This window comes from Nerophis ophidion, linkage group LG06 (assembly GCF_033978795.1).
Source record: "Nerophis ophidion isolate RoL-2023_Sa linkage group LG06, RoL_Noph_v1.0, whole genome shotgun sequence".
NCBI classification, from domain to species: Eukaryota; Metazoa; Chordata; class Actinopteri; order Syngnathiformes; family Syngnathidae; genus Nerophis; species Nerophis ophidion.
The window spans coordinates 50,112,402-50,127,873 of record NC_084616.1 but is presented as its reverse complement, the minus strand read 5'-3'; the positions used below and the strand labels follow the sequence as shown (position 1 = coordinate 50,127,873).

The window sequence follows — 15,472 nt, the reverse complement described above, 5'->3', positions numbered from 1 at the left end:
CGAAGGAATTGTCTATAGACCTCTGAGGCAGGATTTTCTTGAGGCACAAATCTGAAAAAGGGTATGAAAAAGTATCTGCTGCCTTGAAGGTCCCAATGAGCACAAATGCCTCCATCATCCCTAAATGGAATACGTTTGGAACCACCAGGACTCTTTTTACAGCTGTCTGGTGGTCTAAACTGAGCGATCGGGGGAGAAGGGCCCTAGTCAGGGAGGTGACCAAGAACCCGATGGTCACTCTGTCAGAGGTACAGCAATTCTCTGTAGAGAGGAGAACCTTCCAGAAAGACAACCATTTCTGCAGCAATCCACCAATCAGGCCTGGATGGTATAGTGGCCAGAGAGAAGCCATATCTTAGTAAAACATTTGCCAAAATGCACCTGAAAGACTCTCAGACCATGAAAAAACAAATTCTCTGGTCTGATGAGACAAAGATTGAACTGTTTGGAGTGAATGCCAGGTATCATGTTTGGAAGAAACCAGGCACCGCTCCTCACCTAGCCAATACCATCCCTACGGTGAAGCATGTTGGCAGCATCATGCTGTGAGGATGTTTTTCAGCGGCAGGAACTGTGAGACTTGTCAGGATAGATAGATAGCTGGATAGATAAATACTTAACTGATCCCCCATTGGAGAAATTCAGGTGTCCAGTAACATAAGAACATATTAATTTATACCAGCAATAGAAATAAACACTTACTTCTCAATAATAGAAAATAGTACAAACGTAATGAAATGCACATGTATAGTTCAGATAGATAAATGATAAATGGGTTGTACTTGTATAGCGCTTTTCTACCTTCAAGGTACTCAAAGCGCTTTGACACTACTTCCACATTTACCCATTCACACATACATTCACACACTGATGGAGGGAGCTGCCATGCAAGGCGCCAACCAGCACCCATCAGGAGCAAGGGTGAAGTGTCTTGCTCAGGACACAACGGACATGACGAGGTTGGTACTAGGTGGGATTTGAACCAGGGCCCCTCGGGTTGCGCACGGCCACTCTACCACTGCGCCACGCCGTCTCCTAGATCTGTTGTACAGTCTTATGGCCGAAGAAACAAAAGATCTCTTAAACCGTTCCATTCTGCAGTGTAATGAGACGGGCCTGTTGCTACGGTTACCCCTCTGAGCGTGCATAGTGTCCAGCAAAGGATGTCTGGGGTTTCTCAGGGTGCCCTGCATGACAGCCCTCATCCTTCTCTCGAGCACAGCTCCCACAGAATCACCGTTTTTGCCCACACAGAGACCCATTTCCTGATCAGCCTGTCCACCCGGTTACGGTCTCTCGAGGTCATACTACCATCTTGAGGTTGGAATCTTTGGGCACCTCACGATTCAAGAGCTGTGATTCGATTATATTGATGTCCTGTCCATTTATTTTGACCGGCTGATGGAAGGGACTCTTCCGAAATTCAAAGATCGTCTCCGTGATCTTGGAAACGTTATGGATTAGACCATTGTTCTCGTTCCAGTCTGCGAAAGAAGCCATCGGGACCCTGTACTCAGTTTAATCTCCTCCCCTCACAGGTGCTACAACAGCAGTTTCATCAGATTACTTCTGCATGTGGCATGTAGCATATTTGTTTGCAAAGTCTGCGGTATAAATTGCGTGGAGGAAGGGGACCGGAACGGTACCCTGTGGTGCCCCCGTATTGCTTACCACAGTTTCAGAAACGGATGGGGATAGATGAATGCAGCAGTTTATAAAGATAAGGATAATAATTTAGAAGATTTTTCCGGTTCCAATACTACTTTCAATTCTGCTTAACGATTCGATTCTTTATCGGTACTCTTAACGATTCTTATTTGGAAAAAAAAGATAAAAAAGTGGATTAGCATCAATTTTGTTTAGTTTGGAGCTAACCTGGGTGAAAACATGCTCCAGAGTGCTTTTGAACTCAGACTGGGGTGATGGTTCCTCTTTTGGCAGGACAACAACCCTAATCACACAGTCAAGTATCAAAGGAATGGCTCAGGGACAACTATGTAAATTTCCTTAAATGTGGCCCAGTCAGGGCCCAGACTTCAATCTGATGCTTCCGCTCCAACCTAATGGAGCATGAGAAATGCAGCAAAGAGAAATGGGGAAAGTGGAATAGGCAAAATTGCCCAAAGATAGGTGTGCCAAACTTGTGCCGTCATATTCAACAAGACTTGAAGCTGTAATTGCTGCTAAAGTTGAATCGACAAAGTATTAATGAAAGGGTATGAATACTTATGTACATGTGATTTCTTTGATTTAATTTTTTTTTAAACTTGCAACAATTTCAAAGATAATATGTTTTTACGTTGTCATTACTGGGGTATGTTGAATTGTGACCACAAAAATGTGTTTATTCCATTTTGGAATAGGGCTGTAACATAACAAGTTGAAAAAGTGAAGTGCTGTGAATACTTTCCGGATGCACTGTATACAAGTACAGTATATAATGTACTGTATATTCATTTTTACCGAAAGATGAACTGACCATGAGTTTCTTCTGCTTAGACAGGTATGGTTCTGTCAGCTGGGGCTCCTCGTGGTCTAACTTCATCAGCTCTGTTGCTGCATTGGCCAGATGTCCTGCAGTCACACACAACGTGCACAAACAGTGATCTGCTCTTAGATAGCTGCTTCATAACGATGTGTCGTGTTAGGAGCTTAAATGAATTTGAGATGGTTGGCCGAATCACATTATCGTACAATTATCATCATCTCTGCACCATGCAGCGAGCTGGCTTCACTTACTACGTATTTCAGCGGTGGCGTACTTTGGGATCATAGAGTCGAGGGTGAGCTCTGGATGGAGGATGCATCCGTGCGTGTAAGCGTCCATCGGAAGCCCGTCCAGTAGCTGACGATACTGCTGCACACGCTCGTGGATGGGCGAGTCTGCATCTGGAATCAGCTGGGCCACTGTGTCTTTGGGTGGTGAGATGACAATGTCAAATAAACATATAAAAAGGTAAGCGTATGCAAAGATGTAATAATGTGGCAATCTTACTTCAGCTGTGCCTTTGGAGGATACTCTTTAATTGACCCAGCAAATTCAACACAGCAAGCTGTCACCATGGGCTACACTTACTCCTTTACTTAAAGGCCTACTGAAACCCACTACTACCCACCACGCAGTCTGATAGTTTATATATCAATGATGAAATATTAACATTGCAACACATGCCAATACGGCCTTTTTAGTTTACTATATTACAATTTTAAATTTCCCGGGAGTTTCGTCTTGAAAACGTTGTGTAATGATGACGTGTACGCAAGACATCACGCGCTTTTAGGAAGTATGAGCGCTACGCACACACACAGCTAAATGTCGTCTGCTTTAACGGCATAATTACACAGTATTTTGGAGATCTGTGTTGCTGAATCTTTTGCAATTTGTTCAATTAATATTGGAGAAGTCACAGTAGAAAGATGGAGTTGGAAAGCTTTAGCCTTTAGCCACACAAACACACGGTAATTCCTTGTTTAAAATTCCCAGAGGTGAAAATTTACTATGGATCAGAGCACGGTCAAGCGAACATGAATCCAGACCACATGTCAACCACCAGGTTTCGGTGAGAAAATTGTGGTTAAAAAGTCAGTTCTTACCGGAGAAAAGCTGAGCTTGTGCCGTCCATACCTGCTGTCAACTCCCCTGAGACACTGCGCCTTCAAGACACCCGTGGAGACACCCTTCCGACTATCAGGTACTATTTAACTCACTAAAACACTAGCAACACAATAGAAAGATAAGGGATTTCCCAGAATTATCCTAGTCAATGTGTTTGAAAACATCGGAATCCATCCCAATGCATTTGCAGTTGTTTTTTTAACTCGTTTTTTTTTATTTAATTTAATTTTTTCTAGTCCGTCGCTATCAATATCCTCAAACACGAATCTTTCATCCTCGCTCAAATTAATGGGGAAATTGTCGTTTTCTTGGTCTGAATAGCACTTTTTGTTGGAGGCTCCCATTAAAAACAATGTGAATATGTGAGGAGCTCCCACACTTACGACGTCATCGTCTGCGACTTCCAGTAGAGGCAGGGCATTTGTCTTAGCACCGAAAGTTGCGAACTTTATCGTGGATGTTCTCTACTAAATCCTTTCAGCAAAAATATGGCAATATCGCGAAATGATCAAGTATGACACATAGAATGGACCTGCTATCCCCGTTTGAATAAGAAAATCTCATTTCCGTAGGCCTTTAAGTAAATTTATGGATCAGAGTAGTTGTAATGAATCATACTTTTTACTTGAGTAATTTTGAGAAGCAGAAATGCTACTTTTACTCAGCTATATTAGGTTTCATTCTAATCGCCACATATACATCCATCCATCCATTTTCTACCACTTATTCCCTTTGAGGTCGCAGGGGGCACTGGTGCCTATCCCAGCTAAAATCGGGCAGAAGGCTGTGTACACCCTGGACAAGTCGCCACCTCATCGCAGGGCTAACACAGATAGACAACGTTCACACTCACATTCACACACTAGGGCCAATTTAGTGTTGCCAATCAACCTATCCCCAGGTGCATGTTTTTGGAGGTGGGAGGAGGCCGGAGTACCCGGAGGGAACCCATGCAGTCACGGGGAGAACATGCAAACTCCACACAGAAAGATCCAGAGACCGGGATTGAACCTAGGACTACTCAGGAACTTCATATTGTGAGGCAGACGCACTAAGCCCTGTTCCACCGTGGTGCCCCACGTATACATCATTATTATATTTATTTACTATTTGCAAAGATGAATTAGTTAATCAGACTTCTTCTCTGTCACATGACAGTTTCACCAATCCGTGATGTTTTGACTCCATTTCACCTGTCAGTCACATGATTGGACCCACACTGTAAAAAGTGGCATGACGGCGTGCGACTCAAAGTCGAAAGAGACAAAAGGCCCAATATACTAAAGACTTCCGAGTACGAGAACACACGCAAACTTGATAGCAAATGCAAAGCTGATCTTTTAAGCTTCTGCGCACAGGATTGCGACTCTTAACTGAGCAAAACAAGGGGCGGCTTCTATTCAGCATGTCTGTCTTCATGAATATGCAGAATATGAATACTGTACATGATGATCATCTAAACACAACAATCCTAGGAGAAGAAGATGCCAATATGATCCCTTAGCACACTAATTCTGATTCATCAAAACCGAAACTTTTCTGCGGCACTCTTTTGCCTCTTAATTCAGCACGTCTGCACAGTTTGTGCAAAGTGACACAGTTGCGCACACATGGCTGTAAGAAAGAAGGGTGCAAAAACACCTGGACAGAAAATCTTTCGTCCTACGTATGTGTGTGTCAACATATATGGACTGTCAGAAATAATAACTATTAGACGTATTGTCTATTCAGCAATATCATTTTAGAGTTTAATAGTAGCTGGATGACTTAAGGGGCTGACCAACAAATTCAATTAATGAGTTTTGGTGTTTAGTGGCGTTTTTTTTTTCCAAATGGGGTTTGTTTTTTAATTTAGGAAATATACTGTTATAATATATCTTCTATATGAAAACAATACGTCTTGCAATAGGCATTTTGTTGCGTTTGAATCATTCCAGATGCAGGAATGTGTTGCTGTGATGTGACGCTCCACCAAATCCCTGCGGAGCACATAGTCAGCGTGCTAAAATGTGTGTCTGTTGATTTTATATTGCAGAACAGGCGTTAAATATTATTCATGTATGCTGCTCATTGAACATTACAAAACCCACAGATTTGAGAGCACAATAACATGAACATGGAGGGAAATGAATGTTTCCATGGGCACATAATGCCGGTAGTACACGCAAAAACCTAATGTAGCGTCCCGACAGAAATACCAAGCCTTACTGTTATTTTCAAATGAATTGCTGACATCAACAGCAGCCCTCAAAACGCTGTCAGCACTGCAGAGCAAGGCCTAGCTATCAGCAGCAACAACAACATAGCACTTCCTTATCATGCACAAATTATGTTTTCATAGTCATTTTTTGCACATTCTCAATGTTCTGTATTGCTGCAATAAATATGATCATTTGTTGTAGATTTTGTCCCTTAATTTTTATTTTTTTACTTAGTAATAATTACATTTTTATTATTGAAATATTAAAATTATTAAAAAATTTTATTACATTCAACTTGCACGTCACAAAATTCTGTACCAATACAAAAGGCATGAAAAAATAAAACAATGTATTTTTTTTCATTTTCTAAGTACTGTTCTGACAGTTTAGGCATGATACCCATCCTTAGTAAATTGTATCAAGTATAATTTAAAGATGCTCGATCGGACAATAATGCCTATCATTCTTCATTATCGGGATTTTAAAAAGGATATGTTTAAACTATTCAGAAACATAAGGAAGCTGGAGGCTGCTGATTTAGATCAATCTGGACAGATCACCAGTCAATGACAGGACACACATGTGACCGATGAAGAAGTTAGTGGAAGTTTGTGGACAGTCGCGCTACTCCTGGCAGAAGTCCAGGAGATGAGTTATCAGTCCCAAGGCAAGTGAGCCATGCAGTTTTCCACCAGTGTTTACAAATATCAGCCACTACCCGTAAGGCCACTTTTCTGGAGTTTATAGGGTTGGGGTGGCGCTGTTGGGAGATTGGCCGTGCCAGCAACCTGAGAGTTCCTGGTTGGATGTCCACCTTCTACCAACCTCGTCATGTCCGTTGTGTCCTTGAGCAAGACACTTGATGGGTCGTGTTTAAGGCCTTGCATGGCAGCTCCCGCCATCTGTGTGTAAATGTGTGTGAATGTGGAGATAGTGTCAAAGCACTTTGAGTGCCTTGAAGGTAGAAAAGCTCTATACATGTACAACCCATTTACCATTTATAGTTTCATGATTTTACTATAATGAGGAGCTAAGGTCATTTTTGAGTGCCATCCATCAACTCACAATATGAGTCCTCCATTTCATTTAAACAATTGTGTTAAGGAGTTGGCACTCTATCGCAATTTCTCATTTTTTCTTGCCAACTGCAAGAAACTGGTCTTTAAAAACATGGTTAAGACAAATGCATTTATAGAACTACGCTCTGAATGCAAGACTGAGTACAAAATGCCGGTCGGATTTTATATTCTAGAAAAAGCAATGAGGCATATATACCCCAGTGCCTCGTGCAGCTTTCATGCATGGCTGCAAAATAAAGTAAGACAAGGGACTTCTGCAGTCATTGGCCATTTCCTTCTTGGTCTGAGGCTCCCAGGAAATTGCATAATAGCATAATGGCTGGACGGACAATACTATACAGCCAGGAATCCCTCAGACATTGTAGCACAGCACACAGAAATACTAGGGCACAGTTGCTTATAATTACATTCGCAAGCTTTAAAGTTTTAGTATTTTTATTTAGTATTTTAGCCTAATGTTAGCTAGTGTGGCTAGCTGGCGAACATTACTAACTAACGTTCCAAACTACCATGTGATATACTATATAACTTGTGCAGAAATTGTGCATTTATGCAAGTCAGCATCTGAAATGCCTCTCTGAAATGCTAAATTTATACCCACTATTCCTCGTTATGACCACTACCCCTACATGAAAACAGTCATTGGGACTAGAGATGTCCGATAATGGCTTTTTTGCCAATATCTGATATTCCGATATTGTCCAAGTCCTAATTACTGATTCTGATATCAACCTATACCGATATATACAGCTGTGGAATCAACCCATTATTGTGCCTAATTTTGTTGTGATGCCCCGCTGAATGCAGTAAACCAGTGGTTACAGCTCGATTGGTACAGGGCCGCAGAAGAATTTTTGATTAATTTTTTTTTTTTTTAATAAAGTGTTTTATTTTTTTTTTTTTATCAAATCAACATAAAAAAACACAACGTACACTTACAATTAGTGCATCAACCCAAAAACTCCCTTTTTCATGACATAAACCTCGCTTTTTCATGACAAAGAAGAAAAAAAAAAAAAAAAAAAAGAATCACCCCCCCACCCCACCGGAGGTTTAGGTGCGCGGTGTTGCGGCGTGGAGGGGGGGGTGTATATTGTAGCGTCCCAAAAGAGTTAGTGCTACAAGGGGTTCTGGGTATTTTTTCTGTTGTGTTTATGTTGTGTTACGATGCGGGTCTTCTCCCAAAATGTGTTTGTCATTCTTGTTTGGTGTGGGTTCACAGTGTGGCGCATATTTGTAACAGTGTTAAAGTTGTTTGTACGGCCACCCTCAGTGTGACCTGTATGGCGGTTGACCAAGTATGCCTTGCATTCACTTGTGTGTGTGAAAATCCGTAGATACTATGTGATTTCGGCACGCAAAGGCAGTGCCTTTAAGGTTTACTGGCGCTCTATACTTCTGCCTACGTCCGTATACCACTCCGTACAGTGTCGTAAAAGTCATAAATTTTACTTTTTGAAACCGGTACCGATAATTTCCGATATCACATTTTAAAGCATGTATCGGCCGATAATATCGGCAGTCCGATATTATCGTCCATCTCTAATTGGGACACCATTACCTTCACGGAAACGCGTAAAATGTAGGGATAGGATTAATTATTTTGCACATTTATTTCCGTTTCCAGAGCAGCGCACTTCTGACTTCCTGTAACAAATTTGTTCCAACTCCCGGAATCGAAATGTGTTTTCTAATTATGGCATACTTGGTAATACACAACAAAGATGATTATTTTTGGACAAAAGAGGATTCACAACATTATCTTTTTCAAATTTAAAATATGGAGGATGAACTTCTGCTTCTAGAAGTGAGCACAAAGAAGAGGCGGAAACGTTGCACCAGACAGAAGCTGATAGAGTGCAACATGGTCACGCTGTAAATCTGGAACTTTGAGCCAAGCTGTGCCAAATTATTGGATTGCTTACCCAAATCAACTGGAAACAGGAAAGAGGTTACGTTCCGGTAATGCTTAAAATGACCAAAATGCGGTAAATTTGTAAAAAAAGATTTTGTGTTGATAAAAAACCTTGATGTAATCATTGTAGTTTTGACTATATATGGCTCTTGTACTTTATATTTTTACACTCGATATCTGTGTAGATGAGGGGTGTGAAACTCCTTGTAGCTAAGGGGTCGCATGGAGAAAAATCTCTTCCCTAAGGGGCAGGACTGGTAAAATCATGGCATATCTACTTAAAAATAAAGACAACTTCAGATTGTTTACTTTGCCAAAAGTAGAACAAGCACATTCTGACAATGTACACATTACAAATAATCCTCTTGGCAAAACACTTTGTTAGTTAAAAATTCTGAGGACAGAATTGTAGTTTCAAAAACACCAGGAAGAACACAATGAACTAAGACTTTGTCTCAATGTATTTAAAAAGCCATTCAATTTAAAGCACTTTACTGTTTAGCATTCTTGTTTTGCCAGTTTGTCATTAAAATCGTGTTTGGAAAAACTAACTAAAACTGCCACACTGTTGACATCTGCAACTAAAACTACACATTATTATCCTTTAGGGCTGGGCAATATATCGATATCCTCGATATATCGCGAGTTTGTCTCTGTGTGATAGAGAAAATGACTATATCGTGATATTCGAGTATACATTCTCACACAGTTGATTTTAGCTGCTGGCATTATACTACAGGCTCTTCCCACTACTTCTTGTGTCTCCTTCTCACAGACAGCACCTTCTTACACACGTCACATACTGTCATGTCATACGTCACATACGTATAACCCCTCGCGGAGAAGAGAGGTCGCAGCATGGGTAACGTTAGCTTTGATGCTAGCGCAGCCGTGCGAGTGGTAATATGAGAGAAAGAAGGTGCGAAACTGGTAATAAATGAAGGAGGAATTAGTAGATCAGGTTTGCGTGGGCCATCAAGTTTGCAAACGTTTAAATACAAACAAAACCTTTAGCAGATCAGGTCCTACGTTAACCGGGATATACTCTCAGTTCCCTGTGACCTGGAACAGGATAAGTGTAAAACAATAGATGCATGTTCTTATTAGAATTTAACGTGAAATCGTCCGACTTGTACTGCAATTGTTGGATCACAGTTGAAGCAGAATGTGGGCTTAGTATGTTTTCACAATGCTTATGATACTAAGGCTTACGTACTTTGTTTTTCCCCCCCGAAAGCAACCTCCCACATTATGCAACAGCATTACTTTTTTTTGCATGAAATCCTAATAAAATTCTCAAGACAACATGACTTCACCTCCGACAAAGTTGGTCTCCAGGTAGTCTATAATCTGGTTGTAGTCGCTGATGATGTTGTCGCCGTGGAGGAAGACAGGCACCTCTTCGCCAAGGTTCAGCCTCATGAACCATGGCTCTTTGTGCTCCTGCAGTGGCAAGCTCACATCTCTCTCCTCACACACCAGCCCCTTCTCGTGGATGACAAGACGGACCTGCATAACACAAAATGGACCACCGTGATGATCAATGTTGAATCATGTTCAAAAACATGTTGAAATCAAGATAAATCTGTGACACATCCAAGTATGAAACCGGTCTGAAGAAGCGCTATGATGTTGAGATGAAACTGGGTTAGTTGAAAAGTCACTTTGCAATCATAAGTGAGCAAAACTCGCAGTCAAGCTCCTTTGCGAGTGGCATGAAGGATAAATTAAAGCCTGCTGGGGACTATTAGAGGTATTAACAGATGCCTTCATCTTGCCGCCCAGAAGGCGCAAAATATAGCTTCATGGTTAGACAAAGTGTCCATCCATCCATCCATTTTCTACCGCTTATTCCCTTTGGGGTTGCGGGGGGGCGCTGATGCCTATCTCAGCTACAATCTGGCGGAAGGCGGGGTACACCCTGGACAAGTCGGCACCTCATCGTATGGTTAGTCAAATCGTCATCAATTGTAAACTATTTAGTTACACGAGCAGCATTTATTGCCCTGGTCATCAGGAATTTACGCTGCAGAGTCAAATTGAATCTCGAAAAGTGAGATACTTCTGGGGCCTGTAGTGAAGCAGGCTGCAACATTGCAGACACTTTTGGCACAGCAGATTTGTTACGTAATCATGTTAGTCACTTGTCATCATGCCAAGTGCTTCAGCTGCTCAGAAGGCACACAATAAACTTTTATCTACTTGAGAATTGAACTGGCATAGGTCAACCTACCGTACAGTGAACATGGATTGGAGAACAGGACAGTCTGACCAGTGATGCTTTACTCCAGTATTTAAAGGGGAACATTATCACTAGACCTATGTAAGCGTCAATATATACAGTACCTTGATGTTGCGGAAAAAAGACAATATATTTTTTTAACCGATTTCTGAACTCTAAATGGGTGAATTTTGGCGAATTAAACAACTTTCTATTTATCGCTATCGGAGCGATGACGTCAGAACGTGACGTCACCTGGGTAATAAAGCCGCCATTTTCTCAAACACATTACAAACACCGCGTCTCAGCTCTGTTATTTTCCGTTTTTTCAACTATTTTCTGGAACATCATGCCTCGTCGGTGTGTTGTCGGAGGGTGTAACAACACTAACAGGGAGGGATTCAAGTTGCACCACTGGCCCAAAGATGCGAAAGTGGCAAGAAATTGGACGAAATTTGTTCAAAATACGAGGGTGTGGGGAAAGCCGACGAAATGGTCAGTCGTTTGTTCCGCACACTTTACCGACGAAAGCTATGCTATTACAGAGATGGCAAGATTGTGTGGATATCCTGCGACACTCCAAGCAGATGCATTGCCAACGATAAAGTCAAAGAAATCTCCCGCCAGACCCCCATCGAATGTGCCGGAGTGTCTGCACATTTTACCGGCTGTGATAAGGCAGACATGGCACAGAATTGTACGGATAACCTGCAGATGCATTTCCAACGATAAAGTAAACTAAATCACAAAGGTGAGTTTTGTTGATGTTGTTGACTTATGTGCTAATCAGACACATTTGGTCGCGGCATGACTGCAAGCTAATCGATGCTAACATGCTATTTAGGCTAGCTGTATGTACATTTGAAACTATATTTACATCCAGCGTTTCCCTCCACCCACATTTAATGCCAAATAAACACTCACCAATCGATGGATTTAAGTTGATCCAGTGTCACAAGATGCGAAACTTCCGATCGTTGGTCTGCACATTTTACCGGCGATGCAAAGGCAAACATGGTCGGATAGCGTCAATAGCTATTCGCTCAATAGCTTCAGTTTCTTCTTCAATTTCGTTTTCGCTATCTGCCTCCATACTCCAACCATCCGTTTCAATACATGCGTAATCTGTTGAATCACTTAAGCCGCTGAAATCCGAGTCTGAATCCGAGCTAATGTCGCTATATCTTGCTGTGCTATCCGTATTGGCATTACTGGAGTACGTCACAGGAAAATGGACGATGGCTTCACAGATAGCGAAAATCAGGCACCTTAAAGCTTTTTTTACGGATATTCCGGGATGGGTAAAATTTTGAAAAAAAAATAAATAAATAAAATAAGCCACTGGGAACTGATTTTTATTGGTTCTAACCCTTCTGAAATTGTGATCATGTTCCCCTTTAAAAGTGCCTCTTTGATGCTAACACTGGAACTTATTTCATAATTCATGTCTATGAGTAAAATATACATATTAGTGATTTTAGGTTTGTTTACTAACGATTTTCAGCACGTTTTGAAACACCCAGTCTTGGCTCCAAAATGTGGGCGGACCTGCATTAATCTGATGAGGTCGCCTAGAAAAGACTGGAGCCAATTTCATATTGCGTGTTGAGGCCCTGATCTACGAAAGGTTTGCGTGTATTAAAACTGATCTAACAAACTTGTGCGCAGAGGTTTGGATTCTTATGTGAGCAAGATGAGGAGCGGAATCCATTTAGCGTGTCTGTCTTCATGATTATGCAGAATATATGCTGATCATCAGAACGCCAACAATCACATGCAGTGTGATCTATCAAGGCTGAAACTGTTCTGCAGCCACTGTTTTGCATCTATATTTAGTCCGTCTCGAAAGGACAAGCAAACTAGCCGTTTTGTAGAAATAACTGTGAGAAAGGAGCTGATTGCGCTTTAGCTTCATCCTCCGTATGCTTGTCACAAATTACACTTTCGACATATTATCTATTTCATAATATCATTTTACAATTTTTTAGCTGAGGAATGACTTAATTGCTGTTTAAAACCAATTATATTGCTAAGTTTTGGTGTCGGCTAGCATTTTTGTAATGATATTTATTGTTTTCATATAGGAGAAAAATAACAAATATCCTGTATGAAAAAAATAATAAAAAGGGTTTGGGTCAGAGTTTGGATGGAAACAATGTAAATGACTAAAAGCCAAATGTGATCGTAAAAATTAGGAGCACCCTCGGGTCAGAACCTGAGGGAGAAACCTGAAGAAAAACAGAAAAAAAAGAACTGACCGGGCGCTCACAAAGGAGAGAAAAAGTAGGTAAGCTACTAGTATTCTACTTTACGTCTTCTTCTACTGATGTTCTCCTCAAGAAGCATGAGGAAATGCTGAAAGTGCATGAGGAAACAGGCTATGGTGTCAATGGAAGAGCAAGGAAACCTGGTAATGGTGATCTGTTTATGTTTATGTTCATAAGGTTAACCATATCATATTTTGTAATCATGGACCAGCATGAAAAAAAGATGCAATTAAGGAATGAAAATAACAGTTTTACATGCTTTTATCCTCAAAAAGACAAAGATATAATAAAGAATAGTGTTGTGACGTCATAGCATAGTGCGGCTGGTAATTGAAAGGAAGCATTCCAGGTACAAGCAGTTATCTACTGACTACGCAAAAAATTATTGATATTGTGGGAAACGACATATTCTATGTGAGGAGCAAAACATTCTTAAAAATAACTTGTTAGTAAAATTTCAGTCATCTGGATGTTATGGGCCCTTTAAAGGGGAACTGCACTTTTTTTGGGAATTTTGCCCATCGTTCACAATCATTATGAATGACATGACGGATGTTTTTTTTTTTTTGAGAGGCAAGTTGGAGGTCCTCCATACCGCCCATACAACCCAATAAAAAAACATCTAAAAACCGCTAACATAATACCATTTACATTTTGTGACTTGAATACTACCCAAATATTTGTGATATTGTTATTATACGCACTAACGCAGAACATATTTTTAAAGCGGCGCCGTGATCACAAGCTTGTGTGTCAATGTTGACATGATCGACCGATCAATTTCCTTGCCCGTTCAACTTTATTCCCGATCATAAATAATGCCTCTCACCTGGATAGTAGAAGGAGAAAGACGTATTGTGACAAGTTGGTACACTTTGACAGCCAATTTAGACCCGGAATGGCGAGAACAACACCCACACTTTTCTTTGTGAGGATTATGAATCATTCTTCATCGAAATAGGAATATATGAACATTCTAGCAGTCGGCATCCTAATGACAGCAGACATTGTACAGTAAGTGATGATTTACTATGATTGTGGGCTATCATAAAGTCTGCAGTGAGTAGTAATCATTGATGTAGTGGGAAAAAGATAGATGGATGCATGGATAGATAGATAGATAGATAGATAGATGGATAGATAGATAGATAGATAGATAGATAGATAGATAGATAGATGGATGGATAGATAGATAGATAGATAGATAGATAGATAGATAGATAGATAGATAGATAGATAGATAGATAGATAGATAGATAGATAGATGGATGGATAGATGGATAGATGGATAGATGGATAGATGGATAGATGGATAGATGGATAGATGGATAGATGGATAGATGGATAGATGGATAGATGGATAGATGGATAGATGGATAGATAGATAGATGGATAGATGGATGGATGGATAGATAATATATATATATACATACATATATATATATATATATATATATATATATATTTATATATATTTATACACACACACACACATATATATATATGTCTATATATATACATATATATATATACATTCATACATATATATGTATAAAATGTTATTATATACATACATACATACATACATATATATATAGATATATATAGATATATCTATATATCGATAGATATACATATATATATATATATATATATATATATATATATATATATATATATTTATATATATTTATTAAATGTTATTATAAATGTGTGTGTTAATACATTACATATATATTTACATCATGTATATAAAATATTAATGAAGTGTTTGGATATTTTTTAAGGGCTTTATAGGCAGAATAGAGCAGCTGTCATGGGCTCCATTGTAAGCAGACGTTTAATTACATTTATTTAATATTTAGAATGCATTAAAAATGTCATGATATACAAAGTTCCAAAGAAAGTGCAGTTCCCCTTTAAGCATAACAATAATTCCAATAAAGTAACTAAACATTGTGTACATCCCTCACACTTGTATTACAGTAAACAATAATATTAAAAACATACTTTAGCGTGGTCAATATACGGCTGACTATCTCCATAAAATTAAGTCAACAGAGACATCACAGTATGAATAGCCAAGATAATGTTTTCTTGTCAACACTCAAGCAAGGTAGTGCTATAACATCATGGTCTGGAGTTGTATGAGTGCCGCTGACACTACGGAGAC

At 39.9% G+C, this 15,472-nt stretch overlaps 1 protein-coding gene across 1 annotated transcript in view; it reads right to left on the bottom strand.

Moving 5' to 3' along the window:
- gdap1l1 (ganglioside induced differentiation associated protein 1-like 1) overlaps nt 1-15,472 on the bottom strand; it is a 28,021-nt gene that overhangs the window by 1,042 nt on the left and 11,507 nt on the right. The window contains exons 2-4 of the mRNA XM_061904131.1: nt 10,128-10,320; nt 2,740-2,913; nt 2,480-2,574 (exon numbers count right to left, since the gene is read on the bottom strand). Of these exons, the coding sequence (XP_061760115.1) occupies nt 2,480-2,574; nt 2,740-2,913; nt 10,128-10,320 (462 nt within the window). The remainder of the gene's footprint in view (nt 1-2,479; nt 2,575-2,739; nt 2,914-10,127; nt 10,321-15,472) is intronic.